At 26.0% G+C, this 27019-nt stretch overlaps 5 protein-coding genes across 5 annotated transcripts; 2 read left to right on the top strand and 3 right to left on the bottom strand.

Moving 5' to 3' along the window:
• Window positions 1-436: 436 nt before the first annotated feature.
• Window positions 437-2113, bottom strand: OCT59_003055 (uncharacterized protein; the record flags this gene model as incomplete). The annotated part of the gene is made up of 1 exon (XM_025325094.1): window positions 437-2113. One exon carries the CDS (start codon window positions 2111-2113, stop codon window positions 437-439), a length of 1677 nt encoding a protein of 558 aa, XP_025182920.1.
• A 1581-nt stretch (window positions 2114-3694) lies between these two features.
• Window positions 3695-5290, top strand: OCT59_003056 (uncharacterized protein; the record flags this gene model as incomplete). Its single annotated transcript, XM_025325095.1, has 1 exon — window positions 3695-5290. One exon carries the CDS (start codon window positions 3695-3697, stop codon window positions 5288-5290), a length of 1596 nt encoding a protein of 531 aa, XP_025182921.1.
• Window positions 5291-13624: 8334 nt separating this feature from the next.
• OCT59_003057 (uncharacterized protein) lies at window positions 13625-15086 on the top strand. Its single transcript, XM_025315403.2, has one exon. It carries the CDS (start codon window positions 13675-13677, stop codon window positions 14623-14625), a length of 951 nt encoding a protein of 316 aa, XP_025182923.1. The 5' UTR covers window positions 13625-13674; the 3' UTR covers window positions 14626-15086.
• Window positions 15087-18811: 3725 nt separating this feature from the next.
• Window positions 18812-20479, bottom strand: OCT59_003058 (uncharacterized protein; the record flags this gene model as incomplete). The annotated part of the gene is made up of 1 exon (XM_025331763.1): window positions 18812-20479. The coding sequence occupies one exon, from the start codon at window positions 20477-20479 to the stop codon at window positions 18812-18814; it is 1668 nt and encodes a 555-aa protein (XP_025182924.1).
• Window positions 20480-22538: 2059 nt separating this feature from the next.
• Window positions 22539-24182, bottom strand: OCT59_003059 (uncharacterized protein; the record flags this gene model as incomplete). The annotated part of the gene is made up of 1 exon (XM_025334280.2): window positions 22539-24182. One exon carries the CDS (start codon window positions 24180-24182, stop codon window positions 22539-22541), a length of 1644 nt encoding a protein of 547 aa, XP_025182925.1.
• Between the last annotated feature and the right edge of the window lie 2837 nt (window positions 24183-27019).

Below are 27019 nucleotides of genomic sequence, written 5' to 3' on the forward strand. Positions count from 1 at the left end.
AGATAAATTAATATTGAAAAAATATTAATTTGGTGCTCAATTATAGCTAAAAATTTGAAATAACTCAATATTAAAATATTTATTCCAAATTTTCAGGATATATGCTATTTATTATGATGCCCAAGTTTCACTTATAAAATAAAATTGATTTAATTAATAAAAAAAAATAGTTACTTTTAGTAAACCATTTAAACTTGACATCTGACGCGCGTCAGACGCAAATCGTTCAATGTAAGGATTACATCGAATCGTGATAATCTAAGGAAATCGATCATGATCCTACTGCTTCTTCACACCATCACTTCAGTTAAACAATCACGCAAATGGGAGACTTTTTATTTTAAACATTTGATCACATCAAAATTACAATAAAAGAAATTAAATTTATTTTTTTTTAAAAAAAAATACAAATAAAAATAAAATATACATTTTTTTTTTATAAAAATGGAACAGGCGTCGGTAAAACGGGGGAATAAGTTATTAATTGTATACTAAAATCATTAGCAACATCAGAATATTCTTTTTTAATATTATCACAATTTCCAATAATTTCTAAATATTTTAGTTTACTATCATTATTTACACATTCTTCAAAGAAACATTTTAATTGTTTATTATCAAATAATAAACGATCCATCTCTTTAAGTTGAATTTTTAATAAATTTCTAGGAATTAATTTACCCAAATTCATAAATCTTATTCCCCATAATTCATCATTTGATAATATTACGCTAATATAAACTAATCGAGTACAAGATTTAAATATAAGAATCAATTCATCTGAATAAATTTTAGCGAGATCTAAATGAATTAATGAATTTAAATGAAGTGGAATTTGTTGTAATAATGATTGACAATCTGACTTTTTATAATTTACAACTAATCTAATCAAAGTATTTGAAGAAGATTGAAGTAATTGAATTAAGAAACCTTCAGAAACATTTCGAATTTGATATTTTACAAGTTCAAAAACCTCAAGCCTTGTTAGATTCTTCGCCCATGCAATTAAATTATCATCTATTCTTATACAATTATGTAACTTTAACACTCTGATATTTTTAAGTAAACATAGTGAATTTAACGCCTCCTTATTTATTTTACCAAAAGGGATATAATTAAATTCTAACGTCTGCAAACTTTCACTTTGTGCTGATAATGAATTTAACACAATATTATAGTAACTATCAATATTACTATTATAACCAAAGAGTACATAATAAGCTGAATCACGTCTATTTTCTGATAATATAATATGTTGTAACTTTTTTTGTGAAGAAATAAATTGAGATAATGAATTTGCTTCTTCAATTGAGTTGATTTTTTCATTATAAAGCAAATTTAAATTAAAAACATTATTTGAAAAGGTTAAATAAAGATCTTTTCCTCTTTCATTTCCATAATTTTTAGTATAATATAATTGTTTTAAATCGTTCAATTTATTATTTCCGTTGCAATTTTTACCAAATAATAATTCGATCGTATCATTAAAAAATTCATCGTTTTGTATTGAAAATGGAAATTCTAACGTTATTAAATTGTTACAATATTCACATAAGAACTTTACAAAATAATTTATAATGTGAATAGAAATTTTTGAAAATTGATTTTCTGTTATATTAATATCTGAAATAAAAGGAGGAAACCATATTTTTCGGTAACGAACTAATTTATCTGAATCAGATAATAATTTATCAAAAATTAAACTACGAATAAAAGTAATATAATTGAACATTGGTTTAGAAGAGTAAAATTTTTCATCAAAATGAAAGACCTCGGATAATAAATTTTGTTCATCGTGAGAATTTGACAAATTAATTTGTTCAATCTCGGATTTTGGGATACAATTTAATAATGTACGAATTAATTTAAAATAAGATAATAATAAATTTGGGATGTTATAATAAAATCTTGAATAAGCTAAACGACGGAAATGATTGAATGGGTAAGCGTATAAGATTGGTGTTGATATTCTACACCAATGTCTTGATACTAATGTACAAGAATATAAATCTCTAGTTGATATGTTGGCATGACAATTGGTATCAAGAAGAGTTTCATCCAGAAGATTCAAGAAAACCTTTTCTAAACATTCTAAAAGTAAAAATGACGCCATAGTCGTCCTTTTTTTTTTTTTTTTAAAAAAAAAAAGGTAATCGATCACTTGCTAATTTTGGTCAAGGTAGATGATCATTGGGCGTATTTGCGTCAATGAAACTAAATATGAATCTATTGTCAATTGTCATACGCCCAGTTACGTTACTCATCCTGCGTAGTTTATTATAATCTTTGTGCTGCGTCGAGGGCGTTTTCAACCATTAATGCTAAATTAGTGGCTTAGTTTGGTCCGTGCTCTATCATTGAACCCGATTTTTCTTCTATATTTGTAAATTAAAAAGAAGTTCGTGGAAAAAATTTAAAAGACGAGAAATTAAAAGTCTATTTTCAGTACTTTTATATTAATTTTGTTTTCAACAATTTCGAATAAAAAATTTTTTTTATATTTTTTATAATGGTTACACTTAATAATCAAACTTTTGTAAATATGCAAAAAAGAAAATAAAAGAATTCTTTGAAAATAAAGAATTTCTTTGGAAATAAAGGAATTTCTTTGAAAATAAAAGAATTTCTTTGGAAATAAAGCATCTCTTTTAAAATAAATTTTCCAAGCATAAAGTACTTTATCACACGCAGTAAATATATTTTCATCCCGATATTAAATTTAAAGGACACGATTTCTAATATGCAACGTCATATGATGGTAAACTATCGAAACACCGCATAGTAACTGCATAATAAAAGTAATTTAATAATTAGATCCGTTTTGTAAAGATTTCAATGAAACAATGACATCGTCTGCTTACAATCAACTTCTTGTTTCGCATGGTGTAAATAATTCAGATATTTGTGCATGTATTGTATAACATGTTACGTAATGCATCTTACACTAAAAATAGTATGATACTATTTACGTAATTTACAATAATATTGATTAAAATACAATTACAAAAAGGAAATCCCAGAAATTTGTACCTTTGTTTATTAAAAATATCTTTCTATTATATCTTTATATGGGCATCATTTTAAATAGACTATCAATTACACATAATTATATTAAATTTGATTTTTTCCAATCAATTAATCGAGACTCGGAAGTAAATGGTATTACGTGTAAATTGATTATATATCATTTTAACCAAGTATGTGTATACAATAAATATTTTATAGACGACGAAATTAACAAACAACGAAATTACAATACAATAAAATTACAAAAAATTTTTATTTTACACAGTTATTTATATCTTAATGACGTTACTATTCAAATTCCGGAAGTTTCATATTTGAAATTTGAAACAATGATTTAATGATTTGTACAATTAAACGCTTTGTAGATTCCTTATAATTAATTTGATTAAGAATCTAAAAATATTATAAATTGTATAACACTCGGGTCCCAAATAACTATGGAATTGTGCAACAATATATATAAATAGAAACATTTCTAAAAGACAAGTTGTACAAATCTCATTAAAAATAGCAAACGCCCAATTGATCGACACATCAATTACTTGACCAAAAATAGCATAATTTGTACTCCGGAGTTTTTTTTTTTTTTTTTGATATATATATATTTTATATGGTTAAATTTTTTTTTTACGTTAATCGGTTTTTATCTTTCCTTTAAAAATAACTTATGGCATCATTTTTACTTTCAGAATGTCTCGAAAAGATTTTTTTAAATCTTCTTGAATATCCTTCTGTAAATATACGAATTTACACATCAACTAAAGATTTATATTCTTGTACGTTAGTATCAAGACATTGGTGTAGAATCTCCACACCATTCTTATATGAATATCCATTTCATCATTTTCGTCATTTGTCTTATCCTAACATAACATATTTTAAATTGATTCGTACATTATTAAGTTGCATTCCTAAATCTGAAATCGAACAAATTATTTTATCAAATTTTTCAATTAAACAAAAATTATATTATAAACCAAAATCTTTAGATATATCAACAACTTTTAATTATACAACTTTTATTCGTGGATTAATTTTTAGTGATTTATCTGAACCATTATTATTTTTTTATCGTAAAATATGGTTACCTCCATATATTCCTGATAGTAATAATATAAAGAATGATCAATTCTCAAAAATATCAATCCCAATTATGAATCATCTTGTAAATTTCTTATGTAAACATTGTAATAATTTAAGAACTCTTGAATTTCCATTTAGAGTACAAAATAATAAGCTTTTTAATAGTACAATTGAATTATTAACAAATAAAGATTGTGTTGAAAAAAGTAAATTAAGTGACTTAAAAGAATTATTTTATATTAATAGAAGTAATGAGATTACATTATCAACAAAAGATTTTTATTCAACTCTTTCAAGTAATATTAGTAAATTAGATTTACTTTATAATGAAGGAATTAATTCTCTTGAAAAAGTAAATTCTTTATCTCAATTTATTTCTTTACAAAAAAATTTACGACATATTATATTATCTGAACCTAAATATGGTTCTATGCTATATAATATTGAACATTATAATATTATATTTAATTCTTTAACAACACAAAATGAAAGTTTGAAGGCATTGGAATTTAAATATTTATCTTTTTCTGGAATAGATGAAATGGCATTAAATTCATTATGTTCACTTAAAAATATTAAAGAATTAAAATTATATAATTGTAGAAAGATAGATAATAATTTAAATGCTTGGGCGAAGAAACTTACAATACTTGAAGATTTTGAATATGTAGCATATTATTATGCATCTATTTCAGAAGATTTCTTGGATCAAATCATTAAATCATCTTCAACTACTTTAACTAAATTTGCTATAAAATTTAAAAGGTCAGATAACCAACAATCAATATTTCAACAAATTCCACTTTACTTAAATTTATTAACTTATTTGGTCCTTCCTAAAGTTTGTCCTGATGAGTTGATTTCTATATTTAAATCATGTACTAAATTAGTTTATATTAGTGTAAAATTATCTGAATCAATTGATTTATCATGGGGTGAAAATTTTAAAAATTTAGGTAAATTTATTCCTAAAAATTTACAAAGAATTCATTTTAAAGATATTGATAAAGAATATATGTTTAATAGCAATGCATTAAGATTATTTTTTAAAGATTGTAAATATAAGGATGGAAAGTTAAAGTTTTTAAGAATAAAAGGAAAATTAATTTTGAGTCAGGATTATTTTGATGTTGCCAGTGAATTTGGTATAAAATTAATTAACAAAAGAAAGTTATATTAAATTAGTAAATAGTCAGGGGCAGTGCAAATACTTTAAAATATATTATTGACTTCAAAATCATTTTTTAATTAATAACAATAACAATTTTAGTAGCAAATTAGTTATCATCATAATAATATCATTTTATTAAAAAAAAAAAATGTATACATCATTTAAAATAATTTTATTAATTATGATATCTCCTTGAGTTGTGTCATAAATTTAAAAAAATTCCTTTAGTTTTCAGATGTAACTCGGGATCATATGTTTGCAAATTTAAGTACCATAAATGTAAAATAACTCTCTATAATAAAGATGTTTATTTAAAATGTTAACAACGTATTATTTGGTAATATGTTTAATATAGTAAGTATTAAAATTGAGTCAATTGAATTCCTAAACAAAATTAAAAAGACTTATGCGATTAAGCTTTCAGAATTCAAATCCTCCCAGATCCATCTGATGAATATTTTGATGAACCATATATTTACGAGTTGTTTCCTGCTATTACTGAAGGTGCACGAAATGGGGTGATAATTATTTGTTGCTGATTGTGTAAGGTAGGACTGTGTTATACGATTACATCATTTTTCTTTTTTGAGCTTGAGAATGAACGATTTCAAATCGTAAGTTGCTATATTCTTTTGTAGTACGCGCCTTTGGATTTAAGATCCTTCTCGTCGGTTAAATATGCTGCATTAGGTGGACATTTGCACTTTCTTATTATCCTTTTTCAATTAGAATTTATTAACCAATATGTTTGAACTTATTGCATTCCACCATGTAATTAACTTTCTTCTAATAACGATTGTGCATATATATTTTCTTTATAGAAACACGTTAAATATATCTTTAAAAATAAATAGAATAATAATTAGCATAATACGGTATCCGGCATTTCGCCGAAAATTGTTTATTTTTATCGTTTTTATACATACTAAATACATAAAGAAATCTTTTCTAGAAAAATTTTTGAATTAGTTGATTTTTATTAGTTATTTATAATGCATTGATCTTTTTTTTTACTTACTTTTTCGCGAATAAATGTTTTCAAGAAAATAAAATTATTTATTTATTGCTTAACAATTAATATCAGTTATACTTGAATGTTAAAGTGATAATATACTAGAAAGAAAAAAATCCTTAAAAATAATTTAAATTTTATTTTCATTGCGTGATGAATATTTTTGTTATTCGCTACCATTTTCAGTGGAAACGTCGTCCATTTGGCGAATGGAATTCGGCGAAATGGACGATTTCGGTGAAATGGATTCGATAAAATGCAGTTGCGGCGAAACGTTCAGCGAAATTGCTTCGGTGAAATGGATTTCGGCGAAATGTACCGTAACCGTATAATACTATAACTACGTTGATTTACAAATGTTAACTAATTAAACTAATTGTATTTTAACGCGTTTTTATTTTTTGCTAAAATATGCGCGAAAGCATGCTTTATACAATACAGTATAGTACTTGTATTTATTAATAATTAATTACATATTATAAAAAAAAAAATATTTTTGCGCAAAAATACCAATATCTTCGAATTCGAAAAAAAAATATTTTTCAATTATCTAATTAAACGATTAAACGATTATATATTCAGTGATCGAAATTAATTTCCAAGTTTTGATCAGTGTTGGACTGTCGGTGATCCTATAATACTTGGAAGTATACTGGACATTGAAAGGTTTAAAATTCCGCAATATTTTAATAATTATCTCGCGGCGCGAAAGAACTAAGGTAATTTTAAATGTATTTATTACGATATACGCTCACCAATTGTCTATATGATATGAAATTCATCACATCCAGTAATATTACGTTCTCAATATACCCTGAAATTGGAACACAATAAACCAAAACATTCGGTCGCTAAACATGTCATATTAAGGGTGGAGTCTAACCCTATACTGTATATATATATATACTGTATAAACTTGTTGTTCATAAAAAATAATGAGCAATGTTGTATTTGAAATCATTCTTTAAAATGCCCTATAAAAAATTTATTCCGTGTTTTTTAATTCCATGTTATTTCCGTAAATGTATCATATTTACAGAGTTTTTACAGAAATTACGGATAAAATTTTTTACAGAGGTAAAAAGAAGAATAAAGGCGCCATCTTCTCAATAATTATTCTTTTTGTAATAATATAAATAATATACGTGGGCTGGAAAGTAAATATTAGGGGTAGAAAGCTTACATATAATTTAGTTTCGTAAAGATTTGAAACATATTTATTTAACGAGATTAAAATTGAGGATACCACTTCCAATAACAATCCAAATTAGAATAGTTTAAATCACTCTATTATTAGTAAATGGTCAGTGCATGAGCCAATTATTCGATTACTTTTAATTCTTATTCCCGAAAGGATTTACTATTTACTATATATAATCCGTATAAGACAAAGTTTTGCGTGGGCTTGGAGTTAGTACCCTTTCCGTAATTATTATTTTGATTAAAAAAGTATTACAAAGTAAAATCGGCGGTCTATACTTTAGTTTATCTTTAATAATTGAATATATGTCATATGTAATATGTAAAAAAGCTGTCCCCCGCCGTGTCATTTTTAATTCAAATTTGACGGGAGTACGAAATCCCAAAATTTACTTTTCTCGACTTAATTAATGTATTACAGTTGGGAATGAGATTGAGCGGTTCGAATCGATTCGTTCCTATTTAGTTCTGGACCGAACTGACCAAATCGTATTATTGTTTCGCCCAATGCCCTATAAAAAGTATTTATATTTAAAATATAATTAAAAACTTTTTAAAATATATTTAAATTATACTTAAAATATATTTAATTTAAAAATTGCGAAATACTTATAATATACTTAAAATGTATTTAAAATTATCTTAAAATATATTTCTAATATATTTAATTTTTGCCAAAATACTTAAATTATACTTAAATTATACTTAAATCAAAATTTAAGTATATTATAGATATATTTTTTACATACTTAAAATATACTTATAATATATTTTATAATATATTTTAAGTATATTTTAAATACATAAAAAATATACTTATAATAGTCTTATAATATACTTAAATTTTAATTTAAATATAATTTAAATATATTTTAAGTATATGGGCAAAAATTAAATATATTAGACATATGTTTTAAGATAATTTTAAGTATATTTTAGATATATTAAAAATATATTTTAAGTATTTTGCAATTTTTAAATTAAGTATATTTTAAATATATTTTAAATATATTTTAAGTATAATACTTTTTATAGGGATGGTTCAAAACCGTAGCGGACCGAGCGAGCTTTCAATCTTTCAGTTACTACAAACTGCCTTATTTTTTTATCAAAGATGGGTCGTATATTTTGCCTGGTATAGTAGTTTGCTTTATTCTTAATATTCATTTCGGGTTCCATTGAAATTTCACATAATTTCTTAGTGTAAGATCGGTAATTTAAAAACAAGACGCAATCTATCTCCTTTACCTCCATTTTTTTAATCGGAATAAATCGAATGCGTTGAAAATTTTTATAAGGTGAGATTCAAATAATTCCACTTTATGGTTTGGTTTAAATTTTTTAAAAATTTAGGTCTATACGCAATCGTTGAAAATTCAAATAGATTAGTATAATAATTATTCCCGAAATAGACCCGAAGTTAATTTACACCGAAAATTTATCATCATTTACTAGATGTTTTTAACACCGACTTACTATAAATTGGATAATAAAAGAATTAAAAAAAAAAAATGTTTCAGACATTTGTAATTAAATAAATGACCCGCTGAAATTAAAAGTTATTGACGCGACTTGAAGCTACTGGAGCGAGGGACTGGTAAATATGAAAAGAAATTTCATCACGAACTGAGCTTTAACTTTTTTTTTTTTGTCCGACAATAACTGTTTATACTACTGAGTATTATATAAAAGAGGCATATATAAGTTTAATTAGAACAAATACTAATTTACCAATATTAAGAAAGGATATATTAGGGCGTGCCAGAAATAAGTTATGGCAATAGCAAGGAATCCTTCCATATTGCACTCAGCGAAAAATGAAGTAAAATCTCTCGTTTCATTATAAACTTTGCTACAGGATTAGAACTTTTAGATGGACCGTAATTAAATAATTTTTGTTCACATTCAGCAAAATAGATTTATTAAATAAATTAATGAAACGCAAAAATCGATCCAAAACGACCAGTTTGTATTGCAGCTTTAGATTTACGTTTTAAATTTGTGTATAAATTATTTGTGTAATAAAAAGATGGTTAAAACCACGTTATTATGTTATGGTCATTTCGTCCTACTTATTTAAATAATCATCAGCAGGAATGGATGGAAAGGTTTCTTTGGACGAAATTAACGGAATAAATTAGCTTCCCTTTTTTTTAATAAAAAATTATACTTTTATTTTTTAAAAAAATTTCCCTAGTATTATATGGGAAGAATTATGGAGGATTTTGACTATAAATGGATCTAATATGATAAATAAATTTTACACAGTGAAATCCGATATAATGGAATCATCCGTTCCATTAGTAAAATTTGTCAAAAATCCGTTATATAGAGGTTATATAGAGGGTAATTTAATTATAGATTCTGATAATCCGTTTCAGTTCCTAATTCCAATATATCAAGACTTTACTTATGTTCCGTACTTCCATTATATCAAGGTTCCGGTATATCGAATTTCACTGTGTATTTACCGGATACTTCTTCTACAACTATTCTCATTAAAAAAATTTAAATGTAACCTGCTAATGTGCTAACACAAAATAGAAGGATGTATTTGTAATTATTATTAATGAACAACATGCAAAATTTCAAAACCTGATGGTCAACTATATAAACAAAATTTCACATTTAGCACCCAAATTTTGAGATGTCATTATTTATTGTAATATTAAAAAAAACTTTAAATTTCCATGAAGTACTTTTATATCATATTGTCGATGAATAATCTTGAAAATTTAATGAACAATAAAATCTCAATATCTACTCAATATCTACTGAACGATTTACTTAAACGCCTAAGACCTGTTTCATTTAAACAAGCACTGAATTAAACCGGAAATGATATTTGTGATATATAATTGTATAATAATTTCATTAAAAAGCATATAAGAATTATTAATTAAATAGGGTATCCCGACTTTTCGTCGGTTCATTTCGCCGAAGGACTTTTTGCCGAAGCCATTTCGCCGAAAATTTCAAGTCATATTTTTCCAAAATATCCATATTTTATATTTACAAAAACTTTGTTACTAAAAACATTATTAATAACGTTTATTTTGATATATAACTTATATTTATTAATAGAAATCGGGTATCGAATTTTTAATGATAAAATGTCAATCGCTAACACTTCAGCAGAATGTCCTATTTGAAATGTCCTTCGGTGAAACAACCTTTGTAAATGGCTTCGGCAAAAAGTCCTTTGACGAAATGGATTTAGGCGAAACGTACCGTAACCAATAAATAGTTCATACATACTCAAGTGCTACATCCATTAACACAATTATCTTAGGGTTTATCCCAATCTTTATTGCTTATTTATAACTTCGTTTAGTATATATTATAATCACCATCATTATTATCATTATTATTTTGAGCCAGAGATAATAGATTACAATTATTAAATATATGGCATTATCTATTGTTCGTTTCATACTCTTCACATGGTCAATATCAACAACATTGTAATTTCATAAAGCAAAAGATTTCAGATCTTTAACAGTCAATTATCAAAACGACAGCATTATATTTCTATAATTTTTCTTATTTCGAATAAGTTATTAATTGTAGTTACTATCTCTAATAGTGATTTAATATAATGATGATTTGATAATTTATAAAAATTTTAAATTATTCATTATGGATACTTACAAATTATAATTACAATTGATGCTTAAGAAACTACTTTAATGATGGTTGAAATATAAATGGGTACATAATTTCAAATAATAGTAACAATTATAAGGAATTAATGATAATGATAATGTCAAGTGCCATATAATCATATAGTACATTATTTTCACTAGTAAAAAACTTGAATTAGTGCTTGAATCTGGTTAAATTTACATTATATCCCTCTGATATACTAGCAATTTGAATCAGATATATCGTAAATATCAGCGCGCTATATAGTAATTTCATTGTACTGTATGAGATTAATGTCTTTAACAATGACAATAGTAATAAATTAAATTTGACAAAAGTAGTAATAAATTAAATTTGTTGACAATTAAAAAGATATTGATCCTGTTAATGATAACAATAATAATGCGAACATTTGGCCTCAACAATAAATGTAATGAAGACATAAAATTTGATCTTGAAAATAATTAATAATAATAATGATGATATAAAAGAACTTGAAAGCAATAATGTTCTATCGAAATAGAAATTTTTACTACTTCATCCTACTAATAAACATGATAAGATTATCACATTATACATTTTAGTAATACTGATGACGATAATAACCCCCATTCTATTATCGATCAATTTCCACGCATATGATTTTTCTGTTGTTCCTTCCAAATTTGGTTTACTTCGATTGTTATCTCATTTGATTGTCAATCTTAATTTAATTTTCAACTTCTTTGATCCCGATCGGTTCCTAATAGTGATCTGAAATAAGTATAAAAGTTGGTGCAAATGTACGTTGAAAATAAAAATGACTAAATAATGAAGAGTAAAAAATTTAATTATTTAGTTATTTTTTTAACAAATTTATTGAAAATATACACGTATATATAGTCCCGTTACTCTCGTAATTCATAAAAAAAGTAATACTTTACCCAATTTATTTAATAATAATGTGCCATAGCGTATAAAATCTATTCTAAATTTACCGGATTTTTCAGATAAGTTTTTAGATATGATATCGGTGTATTTTCTTTAACTAAATAATTTGGAAAAGTTTGTTTCTTGAATTTGAACTCAAAAGTCGGAATTACATTTTATTTGTTGCTTTCAGATTCCGAAATACTGTAACTTATTTCAGCTTATATATTATTTAGTTTTTAAAATAATTTCATCATTAATTATAAATTATAAAATTTTTTGTAGCAATGATGATAAAGAAAGGAGCAAACCAAAAGAGAAAATAAATTGGTATTAAAAAGAAACGTATCAAAAAAATATTTTATCACATGACGATGATCCCTAAACAATGATTGGCCACTACATGAAACGTTTTTTTTTTTATTCGCAAAATTCTTTTTGTAATTACATTTTAGAATTGCTTTATTTAATTTACAAAAGGTTACTCTTCACTTACTAAGTATGAAATTATATAAAGAAAAGGAGAAATAGTATCTTCTAACTGCGCGAATTGCCAAGCAAAGATCAACTGCGGATTCAGTAAATCGCTTCGCTCTTACTAATCTTCTACCTAATAAAGTCTGATTGTCCTAAATTTATAATTATGAAGTTAAAGATAGTTGATTTTACAATTTACTCAAAATTATTATTGAGTTATTTAATAAATTTAATCCCATTTTTTTAATTAATAAATGAAAATTAATTGGTTATTTCCCGTGGTTTTAGAATTATCGAAATAATCACGTGATTAAGCATTGATAAGAATTTTCGGGTATTCGGATTTTTGATACATCCGAGATGATAAGAACTTATCTTTATCTTAACTGTTAATGTATAAATTAAATGAACGTTATCTATATAAATACTGCGGTTCGCGAATAAAAATTTGCTGCGCAGTAGTTGATAACGTTATCTCTAAACATTCTAAGTCGATAAATAGAATAAGAAAATAAAAAAGGTACATAATCTTTTATTCCGTCCAATTAAATGATAAACCGATAGTGAATAAGGCTAACGGCTAAAAGAAGATTTTCATAGTTTTTGTGTTTGGTTTTTTTTTTAAAAAAAAAAAATGCACATAATCTGATTAATCAACAAAGAAAATAAGAATTTAAAAAAAAAAAAATTTATCTTTTTTTTTCATTTTTTTTTTTTTTCATTTTTTATTAATTCTTTTAAGTTGCTAGATAAGAAAATGTGAAACCAAACTGTGCATGTGATAAGCTATTTTGGTTAGTTACACAAAAAATTGACAGCATATTAAAACATAATAAATCATGTGGAAATCGGAAGCTCACGTATCGTTATCAATTTAAATGGAGTAATATTAGGCGAGTTTAAAAATTTTTTTTTTTGTATTACTATGCATATTATTATTGCAGTATTAGATAAGAGATTAGGAATTAACACTATTTTGGATATTCGTGAGACATCACGAATAAATTTTTGTTGATAAATGAACGGTATAAATAGAAAATAAATGTTTTTTTTACAAAACGGGTTTTTTTTTTACCACACCTTTTGTTTGTTTTTTTTTTCGTTCAAAAAAAAAAAAAAAAAATTTGTTTCTTTCCTAAATCGTTTAATAATGTCGTCAATCTTTTCACGAAATATTCCACCAGAATGTCTTAAAAACATAATCGAGTTCGTTAAAGAAGGACCAAATCCTAATTTATATTCGTGTATGTTAGTAAATCGAGAATGGATGAAAAATTGTTTACCTTTATTATGGAATCGACCGTTTGATATATCAATACCGGTTCAGAATGGCACGAAATTGATGAACACCTACATTTCATGTTTAGATGAAATCCAAAAACAATATCTAATTGATAACGATATATATTTACGACAAAACCGAACACCGCAAATAAATTATCCGGCATATTTACGAGAATTAGATTACGAAATATTTGAAAGATATACACGATTTTGGTTAATCGAAAATATTTATTCTGACCGAGCTTCTGATCTGGATACAATTGCAGAATCATTGGAATCAACAGAAATTGAATATACTAATAATCAACTAAAAAAATTATTGCCATGCTTATTTTCAATGTTTATTGAAAAGAGTAATAATTTAACGCATTTTAGTTTTTATTCTGATGGTGAAATGTGTTTAGATATACCGGAATTGCCTACTTGGATGGTTTCCACTGCGACATATTCTACAACGAACAACTCTTTAATAGTGTCGTCATCCCATGTTTTGAGAACGTCACCTGCTGCGTCCAGGAACTCGAATTTTTTGAAAAATTTAACAACATTTAAATGTGAAGTAAACGATTCCGAATTACATTTACCAAATTTAATAACGTTCATGGAAATTCTATCTTTACGATGTAAAATGTTACAAACCATAATTTTTACATGGAGAAGTTTATACGATACAAATGTTCATAATTATTTAAGAGAGATAGTTAGACAACAACAACAACTAAGAGTGATAAGAGTGAATTATAGTAATATCAACATTAGTAGAGTGGATGAAATATTTCAACTTGAAAATATAAAAATTCTAAATACTGACAATTAGTTACATTAAAATTACGGGAAAATGTTGATCGACTTTTTGCGGATCATAATTTCAAAGAATTTGGATACATAAAATGTGATTATGATACAGCAACATAGCATAATTGTAACATGATATGCATATATATTACTAAGAAATTCTTTGAAATAGAATTATTGTAGACTATCATTCATATGTAAATAACTTTAAAATATAAAAGCTAGAATAATTCAATATTACTAAAATTATGTTCTGTTTACCATGTGAAAATGTCAGAATACAATGATATTAAGATATTAGATGTCTTATCCTATACTGGCATATGAAAAGGTCATCACACGTGAATGGAAAGTTCTCATTTTATTTTTTGACAGTGTAGTTAAAATATTTGAACAAACATTTGTATATCTATTATTAGGACAATTTTTCAATAGTTTTTTAAGTTTTTGTACAGAATAATAAAGTGTTGTGTTTAATTATTATTTTATATGCATAGTTGAAACGTGTGTTACATTTTTTATATAGTACATACAACTCATACAGTATATCATTTTACATTTCATTTTATATATTATGTTTCAAAATGATGACATGTATGGAAAGAGGGTCATAGGATATTTTATCAGTTGATTATTTGAAACTTCCGTCATTTTATAATCATACAATATGATTAACATTATCAATTACAATAAATTCTTGTTTGTATTACATCATATTAAAATACTTTGAATCATAAACATTTTATTTTTCTTATTTACTAAAATTACTATTATTTGAATATTACACAGCCTAGAATTTATTATCAAATGACTCCCACAGAATTTTTGCATAAAGTTAAAATGCTATGAAATTCTATAATTTTAATTAAAAATGAAATTGATAAACATTAAGCTAAAAAAAAAATTATGCGGTTAAAGAGTCAAGAGCGCACGGAATATCAGGTATGGATGGCTATTATAAATTATGATATGATACTATCCTCTAGAATCAAATTCTTTCTGTGAATATGAAGACTCGCAAACTAATGAGTAATGATAAAACCAGCTAGCCGCTTGCTTCATTTGCTTCATTGGTGCGTGATTACCCCTGATATTAATAACAGATAATTTTACACTATGCGGCTTGCGTTATTACTTTAATGCATTTGTTCTGTGATTTCACCCTCATGTATTTATTAGCTGAACAACGTTAAATTTTAAAAATAAAAAAATAATTTATTTATTTAAAAAAAATTCCTGCCGCACTATCTGAGTTATAAAAAAAAATTTTCTTATTACGGTTATACGAAAGCATCTTTTCTTACATTACCTATCACTAAATTGTCTTTTTACACTATAAAAAAAAAATATTTTTAAACTATTTCAAAAAAAAATAATTAAATTATAACTCTAAAGCTTTCATAATATTTTTAATGGGGTAACGTTACTAGTTTTCATTATATTATACGTGAGATTTTCATCCTTAAATCAATTTTTTTTTTTTAATATTGAGAGATAATTTGTCTAAATTTAAATAAAAAAATTGTTTTCCCATATAATATTGAGTTCATTTGGTAAAATTTTATATAGGACTAAATGTTCAAACAAAGTGAAAATACAGTATGCTCGAAAAGTTGAACGTAACTGGTTTGTTCTCCATAATTTTACAGTTTACGGCAATTTAGTTAAATTTTATATGAAAGAAGGAGTATCGACATTATTCGGCTATATCCTCATATAATACAATACACTTGACATACAACAGTCAGAACTCAATATAATGACCCTCCGGTTCACTGAAAAATATCGATTAAAATTATCAAAATTTACAAATTTAATATAAAAAATTTTTATATGTTCATAAACCCTTAGAAAATCGGTTTATCGTGAAATTCGTTATATCATATCGAGTTCTGACTGTATTCAATTTAGCTTGCTTTTGAATAAGACTGAGTACTATATGCGATGGTTAGAAAATAATCAAAATATAATGTCATAAATTCAATTCGCGACGCAAGTTCGCCTGAAAGAACGATGCTTATTTCCTTAATTGAAAATAGTAGTAGTACAGTGAATTACAGAATGTTGATACACTAGAATCATGATAGTTTTAGTGTTATTTGAAATTTAGAAGGTCAGCCATGTGAGATATTTCTGTAACTGAATAATTTACTTGAAAAAGTCAACATATAAAAAGTAATATAATTAAAAATATGTGAATTATTAATTAATTCGACGATTCAAGTTTTTATACGATTTAATATCGATTTATCGATTTAAAATAAGGATTAGCATTAAATAAACGAATCCTCTAAACAAATTTACTCTGTGATTTTTTCCATTCATGAAATTTATAATTCGCTCAACCTATGTGAAACACGTAATTCTAAATCATGAACGTAATCACGGAATCATGAATGAAAATATCCCGATACAGATAACGCTTTTATAACGTAAATGACGAAAAATATGAAATAGATAGGCGTTATTAGAGATTTTGTCGTACACCAATAAAAGAGTGCAAATCCTTTTGTTGACATATACTTTCTGAACACAGCTGATCATTGGGGATAATTTATAAATTTGGGTTTAAATGATGAACTCTCGGATATTACTATGGTGATACTGTTTTAAATTTCAAACCGAACTTATAATCTTTTCTAAATAATTTAATTAATAGGCAACCCGCATTTTTTTATTGCTATTATCATTTATTCTTTATATTTATTATTATAATCGTTATAATGAGGGAACGAAACAAAAGAATCGAAATACACTTTAATATTAAAAAATTTTTTTCTCCCGTAGCGGGACGGTTATTATTAACATTGTTAAAACAACGTGGCGAATTCCAGTCGAAATTATTTCGGCCGGAATTAAGATTTTAATATTGATCATTCAAAAAGGTCGGGACACTTGGCAAATTTTAAAGAACTCGGAAATATTCGGTAAAAGCTCAAAATAAGATAAAATTATACCAAAATTAGCGTATAATTTGTATTTTATATCAAGCTTTACCTAATATTTCCGAGTTCTTTAAGATTTGTTACAGCAAAATTCGACACTTGAAAATTTTTATTGTCGGGATCATTGTCGGGTACTTGGGCTACTCGGCTAGTTGGTTATTAGAAAAGATATACTTTAATTAAATTTTAATATAGTATATACAATTATACTTTATTATACTTATACTACGCCATTATATATATATTCCACGCGTTATATAGATTATATATTTAATTACTACAACTACAATGCAGGTGTGACTTATATCACGTAGTCATGTAGTCATGTAAAAAAATATGATTACGTAGTTAGGTAGTACATAATGGTAAAGTAGTTATAATCAGAGGCACGTTGTTGTAGTAAAAAGCTAATAACCGCGTTATATATCTTTTCTAATAACCCGACTAGCCGAGTAACCCAATCCCTACAATAAAAAATTTCGTGTCGATATCCATTTCGCCGAATTCCATTTCTCCGAAGCCATTTTACCGAATGAACATTTTGCCGAATGGATATTTTCTGAATGAACATTTCGCCGAAAAATTATTTTTTTTACTTACTTTTTCGTAAATAAATGTTTTCAGTATTATAAAGTTATTTATTTATTGTTTAGCAAGTAATATCAGTTACTTGAATGTTAAAGTGAAAGATAATATCCTGAAAAAAAAGATCCTTAAAAATAATTTATTTTTTATTTTCATCGCGCGATGAATATTTTTCATAGTAATCGCTGCCATTTTCGGCGAAATGTCGAAATGGACAATTCGGTGCATGCGTGAAATGGACGATTTCACCCTTGGATAAAATACACTTTCGGTGAAACATCATTTCGTCGAAATGGCTTCGGCGATCGAAATGGGTTGAAATGTACCGTCTCAGTACATTGAATGTTCCTGAGTTCAACATTTTTGAATTTACCTACTTTCCGTTTCGAAAAAACTAACGTGTTTTTATAGCACTTGTAAATTCCGCAAGAGAAAGCGATTCACTGGATCAACATTTTTATACGCATTGCTTTTCGTGTCTCTAATAAATCGCAACCAGTCACGCTTCACGTCATGTCTCATTTTATTAAATATTCTGGGACAGAATTTTTATCATTTATTATACTTTATATATATCACGGTTATAATATCCTTTATGCGTTAAAGTAAGATAATAACTAAAATAAATGATAACGAAAATAAGAATGCACATGATACTATATTAATTAAAAATTGATTCTACACTATAATTAATTCCACACCAAATTCTTTAGCAATATCAAAGTATTCTTGATTAATTAGGTCATCACAATTTTTAACAATTCCTAAATATTTTAAATTGCTATCATTATTTACACATTCTTTAAAGAAATATTTTAATTCATTACTGTTAAATACTAAATTTTCAATCCCTTTAAGTTGAATTTTTCGTAAAGTTTTAGGAGTAAATTTACCTAAATTACTAAAATTTCCCTCCCATAATTTATCACCTGATAATATCATACTAAGATAGACTAACCGAGTACACGATTTAAATATGAGGATTAATTCAGATAGAAAAATTTTGGGGAGTTCTAAGTGGATTAACGAGTGTAAATAATTTGGAATTTGCTTAAACAATTGAAAACCTTGATCCTGTTCTCTTTTATAATCCAATACTAGTTTACATAAGGAGTTAGAAGATTTTATTAGTTGGATTAGGAAATCTTCTGAATTCATTGGAAAATAATATGCTCCAAATTCTAAAACTTTGAGCTTTGTTAAATTCTTTGCCCAAGAATTCAAATTATCATTTATATCTTTACACCTACAAAACCTTAATTCTCTGATGTTTTTAAGTAAATAAAGAGAATTTAAACCCTTTTCACTTATCCTATTAAATGGTATATGATTAAATTCCAATATTTGTAAACTCTCACTTTGTGTTGATAATGATTCAATAATAATATTATAATTATCATCAATAATATCATCATTATATATTTGTTCCAAATTATATATATTTTCTGATAATATAATATGCTTCAAATTTTTTTGTAAAGAAATAAATTGAGATAATGAATTTGCTTCTTCAATAGAATTGATTTTATCATTATAGAGTAAATTAAGGTTACAAATTTTATTCGAGAGAACCGAATAAAGATCGTCTGCTGATGAACAAATTTCTCCATATTTGCCATATTTGTTACTAATATAATATAATTCCTTTAGATTATACAATTTATTTTTTCTGTTGTAATCGTTAAATTTTAACGACTCAATTATATTAATAAGGAACTCATTATCCTGTATTTTGAATGGAAATTCTAATGTCGTTAAATTATTACAATGTGTACACAAATATTTTATAAAATGGTTCATAATTAGGATTGATATTTTTGAGAATTGATCCCTTGTTGTATCATTTGAAATATATGTAGAATACCATATTTCTCGATATTGAAACAATTCGTACGTTTTATATAATATTTTATCAAAAATTAAGCCACGAATAAAATTAATATAATTAAAGGTCGTTAATAAATTATTATGAAAAGCAGAAATTCCATTAGATACAAAGGGATTAGGCGATGGATTTTGTTCATTAGTAGAAGAATTTGATAAAATCTGTTCAATTTCATATTTAGGAATACAACTTAATAATGTTCGAATTAACTTAAAATATGATGAATAGTTTATATTGGAGTTAATATAATGAATGTTTGAATAAGCTAAATGACGAAAATGATGGAATGGATAAGCATATAATAATGGCGTTGAGATTCTACACCAATTTCTTGATACTAATGAACAAGAATATAAATCTTTGGTTGATGTATAGGTACGAGTATCCCCGGAAGGATTTTCGTCGAGAAGGTTCAATAAAACATTTTCTAGACATTCTGAAATTAAATAGGTTGCCGCCATTGAAAAAAACTCAAAAGTCAAAGTAAGAGTTAAAATTTTAACTAAAAATTGGGGCGCTTCCAGCAAAATGTACTAAAAATTATGAAATGATCATCACCAACATTTAGTAGCGCTAAATAAACTAGGATTAGTTTACTTGTAATATTTATGTAATATTTGTTATTTAAAGATTTATATTTGCATTCTCAGTATAAATAAGATTTGTGTAATTTTTATTTATGCTATGCATTAAGTTAACGTGAGAAAGCGCCAAAAAAAGGTAAACCGTAATAAATCGTTTAATGATCGAAGATTTATTTTTATAAGTAATTTTCCATGGATATATTAAATTGTGGACGAAACCAAAAAATTCAAAGTTAAGGTGATTCGTTCTTCAAGTGATAAAATCCGAAACTTTCGAAAGGTCGATACTGATATTAGCAAAACCTTTGATCATGTGATAATAATGAAATTGACCAATTGAATCGAAGCTATTAAGCCTCGTGACAGTGGTCATAAGATTCGAAAATAAACCCGTTAAAAAATTTTTTCTTTTTATTTTCATAGTATGCAAATAATATAATTAGTATAAAATATAATCATTTTATAAATTTTTATTCAATAAAGGTATTAATTAAATAGTTTAACCAATAAGAAGTTTTCGCTATTTAGTTTCGATAAGATCTGAAAATCTGGCGAAACTAGACCTCGCGCTCTGATGAAACTTATAGGTTTCACCCACAACACTACCTACAAACAATTTTTTTAGATATTTTTTTTATTTAATGCAACTAATCCCCTCCTCTGTTTTCAGAATTTCGCAATAAATAATTAAATTTTTAGCCCCCTCATCAACTAATTCTTTAGTAAATATTTTAATTGGAACGTTCTAAAATACGTCCTCGAAATATATCTAATATATATTCCTATAAAAAATTTATTTCCATCCGTTAACGTATCAACGTATTATTAAAGTATCGTAATGAGTTTCTTATAATTATTTAATTCGAATCAGGTATTAATTCGAATCAGATATAAAACTTCAAGTAGTCCAACAACCACTATTAATTATGGCACTTAATGTAAACCCAAAAATCTTAATAAGAACTAAAAATGGAAAATGTGTTCTTGAACCCCTAGAAAATGACGTATTTTCTGGCCATCCCTTTATGCTATTCAAGTTAATATACAGTATAAAGTTGAAAATCATGACTATAAATTAATACTATGGTCAGTTTAATTTTTTATTTACTTTTTCAATTTTGTTTTGTTTATAAAATCTTATGTATACTAAGGCCATTCCAAACTAATAATTAGTTTAACGTCCTTTCTGGCTGAAAAATTTGAGGGGGGGGGGGAGGGAATAATTTAAACAAACATGATATTTAAACATATTAACATTTCTGGAAGTTTTCGGTAAAATCGGAAATATTCGGTACACCAAATTTCAGAAAAGAGGGGGGGGGGGTGCTTTAAACATATGTGAACATATGTGTTTAAATTATTTTAAAATTTTCAAAAATAAAGCAGGGGGGGAGGACGTTAAACTAAAAATTAATTTGGAATGGCCTAACTATTATTGATAAATAAAAATAAAAATAAATTAATATTATGGTCAATTTGTATATTGTGAAAGTCCTTAAAATTTCATTATACCTGTTATAATTTACAAACAGTGTTTTTCAATTAAGCACGGCGGTAATTATAACGTCCAATTTATTATTTAATCGAATTCGAGTTAGACATTTGCGTTAATTTAACGATGCAATAATAATTCTAATTATAAATTCATTAATTTCTTTTACGTTTTACTGTACTGCAACACTATTAGTACAGAATTTCAAACCTTTTTTCCCTATAAAAAAAAATTCTGGAAAAAATTCCGATAAATGATCATTTTCTAGTTTTTATTCCGAAAAAAACTCAGACACGTGATCATTTTTCTGAAAAATTTTTTATAGGGATAATTACAATAAAATAGAACCTGAATTATATATATATTTTTTATAATAAATAATAATAATAAATAATTTAAATAATTTTTTAGAAAAAAAGAAAAAATAAAAAAAAGGTGACCTATTTAACAATTGATATAATAAAGAATTATTCCAAATTCTGCAGCGACATCAAAATAATCTTGGCTAACGTGTTGATTTCCAACTATTTCTAAATACATTAAATTACTATCATTGTTTACACATTCCTCTAGAAAATATTTCAATTCAGTACTACTAAATACTAAATTATGCATCTCTTTGAACTGAATTGTTCGTAAAGTAATAGGAATAAATTTACCTAAATCCCTAAAATTTTCCCATGGTTCATCATCTGATAATATTGTACTAAGATAAACTAATTTAGTACATGATTTAAATATGTGAATTAATTCGTATGAATAAATTTTAGGGAGTTCTAAATGAATTAATGAATTTAAATTTAAGATTTGTTGAAATATTCTGGTGCTTTGATCTTGTGCTCTTTTATAATGTAATACTAATTTAGTTAAAGTGTTAGAAGAGGATCGAATTAATTGAACTAAAAATTTTTCTGATATAGTTGGAAAATAGTATGCCATAAATTCAATTACTTCAAGTCTTGATAAATTTTTTGCCCAAGAATTTAAGTTATCACTTATTGCTCTACACATATAAATCTTTAATTCTCGGATATTCTTTAGCGAACATAATGCGTTTAAAGCTTTTCCATTTATTTTATTAAAAGGTATATATTTAAGTTCTAATACTTTCAGACTTTCACTTTGAGATGATAATGAACTCAACACGACATAATAATTATCTCCAATATTATCTCCAAGGAATATGTCAAGTTTATCCTCTGATAATATAATATGTTGTAACTTTTTTTGTAAAGAAATAAATTTTGATAATGAACTTGCTTCTTCAATAGTGCTGATGTTTTCATTGTAAAGTAAATTAAGATTACAAACTTTACTATTTGAAAGAGCCAAATAAAAATTCTGCGGTAATTTTTCATTTTTACTTGTTATATCATTAATAAAATATAATTCTTTTAAATTACCCAATTTATTTCTTCCATTATAATCTTTAAAAGATAAAGATTCAATTAAATTATTAAATATCTCATTGTTTTGTATCTTCAACTTAAATTGTAGTGTTGTTAAATCATTACAATGTTTACACAAGAATCTTACGAGATGATTTATAATTGGGATTGATATTTTTGAGAACTGATCTTCTGTTATATTATATGCGTTATAAGAAGGCAACCATAAATTTCGATAAATGAATAACGTATATGGGTTATATAATATTTTAATTTTATCAAGAATTAAACCGCGGATGAAAGTAATGTAATTAAATGTCGATGAAATGATAAATTTTGATGTTAACTTTTGTGTATTAGAAGTATTAGAAGAATTTGATGATTTAATTTGCTCAATTTCGGATTTAGGAATACAACTCAATAATGTGCGAATTAATTTAAAATATTGTAAATGGCCTGAACTATAAGAAACTGAATCAGCCAAACGACAGAAATAATGAAATGGATAAGCATATAAGAATGGTGACGAGATTCTACACCAATGTCTTGATACTAACGTACAAGAGTGTATATTTTTCATTGACATAGAGGTATAAATATTGTGAGAGAAATTTTTATCAATAAGATATGAGAAAATTTTCTCTAAACATTCTGAAAGTAAAAATGAAGCCGACACATAAATTTTTGCAGTAGGAAACATTCTTTTTGGTATTCAAACGTGTAGTAATATCAAAGAACAAGTCTTTAAGAAGGTTTCTGAAGATTGCATGTTCTATTAAATTAAAAAAATGTGTGTATATGTATATGTATGTATTATGAATTTAAAGCCTGCTTTGAAGAACGTTACAGTCGATCATTTGGCGTTCTCGTGAACAATACTATAGAACGTTTGTGCGATTTTGCAAACAAAGGAACTTATTCTATATTTGTTTAGTTATGCATGCATGCAAATAAAGTCTTTTTCGTCATAATTTTTTTTCATTTGAAAGTCCTTAATCGGTTAGTATTATGAAGTCAGCGTACACAAATATGATTTTTGATTAGGAAGTTCGTAATAACGAGGATTGTTTATAGTATTTGATTGGGTGATGATCACCGATCATCTTAATCTATTAAGGCTGATCTGTGATTGTTTATTGCGTCAGTTAGCCTAGTTATGTTAAACAAAAGTGTAACATTTCATTATGTTAATCATAAGGGTTCATTTCACCGACAATCATTTCACCGACAAGATCATTTTACAAGTTTGGAATTCTAACCTTATTTCAGCCCTAATTTCGAGATGATCATCGGCGAAACATTTGTCCGAAATGACCCTGTCGGTGAAACGTTTGTATAAATTGTCGGTGAACGTGGCTCTGTTTTGTAATATTTATTATATAAAACTTAATCCTAAAAAAAATTACTTTTGGCTTATTCATAATATAAAATAAATTTGAAATTACACTATAGTTGCCGTTATCATGGGTTTGATTTCTATTTCACAGGTTATGAATTATATTCATTCTTAGAAAAAATAATCCATTATTTTTAAAATCCACTAATAATATTATAATTAATTACACAGGATTGAGAGTTCTTAATGCTTTAAGATCAAAATCAAAAACTTTTTCTGTAGAAGAAATTTTATTTTATTTTATTTTATTATTTTTTTTTTTAATTAAAGAATTCTCTTAATCTTGATGCAATCATGTATAACGGAATAGATGACATCTCTGATTTGATTTAATTAAACAGGTTTTTTTATCAGTTACATTTTCGTAATTAAAAATTATGAAATCATAAAACCGCCAAAAAAATTTTTATTATTATAAAAAAATACCGTATCAATTATTATTATGAATATTCGTAATAGTAAACGAAAATGGTTAGAACCGAGGGTTCACTGTAATCGGGCGTAGCAAAATATTAGTCACATTCAATACTTTTTAATCACAAGTTGTAAACTATTTAAAATATTCTTAATTAACGAATTAATTATAATGATTTGTAAAGTATCGTGCTTAGCTGTAACTAGGGATGGTAAAGTCCTAGGTCCTGGACCTAAAGACTTGGTCCTAGGACCTGGTCTGCAGATCTTTAGGTCCAAATTTTGGACCAGAAGCGGACCAGGTCCTAAAAAGTCCTAGCCAATAAGGTTATAAGAGATCCATATGTTTAAATTATATATGTATAATTTGCTGTAAATTTGATTTTAAGTAATTATAAATTACAAAAAAAGTGCATTGCAATATTGCAATACAATTTTTATATTATTAAAATCATATAAAAAATGAGTTGCGATATTGCGATTCACATTTTTATATTAAATCATATAAAAAGGTGAATCGCGATACCGCAACTCACTTTTTTTATATAAAATCAATATAAAAAAGTGAATCGCGATACCGCAACTCACTTTTTTTATATAAAATCAATATAAAAAAGTGAATCGCGATACCGCAACTCACTTTTTTTATATAAAATCAATATAAAAAAGTGAATCCAAATATCGCAACTCACTTTTTTTATATTTAGTTATTACTAAATTCATAAAATCTATAAATAACTTAATCAGGACCAGGTCCAGGGACCAGGTCCAGGACTGGTCCTAACAGGACCTGGTCCGCAATAGGACTTATAGGTCCCAGGACCAGGACCGGACCAGGACCGACCTAACCATCCCTAGCTGTAACCCATGTCCTTCTCCACTTACGTCATAATTCCCTTTTTGAATTAAACTACCCCTGCTTATTTCCTTTTATATTTGTAATTTGTATCACTGTTTTGTGTAATACAATTTTTAATATTGTCAATAGTAACACGTGATTATAATTACCGCAACATTTCAAAGTGGGATGTTTCTAGCTTAGCCAACCGCAGCAAATTACGCAAGTCACGTGAAATGTTATGGAGATGAACAGTCATGTGATAGTGGCGGTCTTTAGTTTCGACGACGATACTTTTTTCGGCGGTCACGGGTTGGAACAGACGATTCCTGAAAGGCGATTAGCTTGTCATTTATGAAGTAGGATTAGCTGGATCATGTAACGTGATAGCACGTAAAAAATTTTTTCGATATAAATTTAAGGGTTTAGACGCTGTAGTTAATTTAAACACTTAGGTGAGCAACAGGTAGAACAATACTCTGAACAGTAATAATAAGCTACTTCATACATGTTTCATTTGATAATGAATTTCACTGAGATTCCAGATCTGTGTGCGTATAAGAGTCAGCGGATTCACTGCAATCACTGCACTCCTTATAACAATGCTGTTTTGATAACATGGTTTTATTATCGATTGTACATTATGTTGAAATATGTCGGCTCTTTTTGTTTCAGGATAACTGAAACCAACAAATGTTAGCAAACAAATCTAAAATCAAGAATGATAATACGTGTAATAGTTTGAGATTTAATGTGGTTTACTTTTACCTAATTTTTTTTAAAAAATACATATATATATATATACAGTATACATTTATCAGCTTAGCCAATAAATTTGGTGATTGTATGTTGCAAAATTTATTTTAATAATTCTTAACACGTTTCATTA

Source organism: Rhizophagus irregularis, chromosome 11 (genome assembly GCF_026210795.1).
Source record: "Rhizophagus irregularis chromosome 11, complete sequence".
Lineage (NCBI taxonomy): Eukaryota > Fungi > Glomeromycota > Glomeromycetes > Glomerales > Glomeraceae > Rhizophagus > Rhizophagus irregularis.

Bases quoted from the DNA above. Each gene is read 5' to 3' on its own strand.
- OCT59_003057 (XM_025315403.2), top strand. From the start codon at position 13,675: ATGTCGTCAATCTTTTCACGAAATATTCCACCAGAATGTCTTAAAAAC.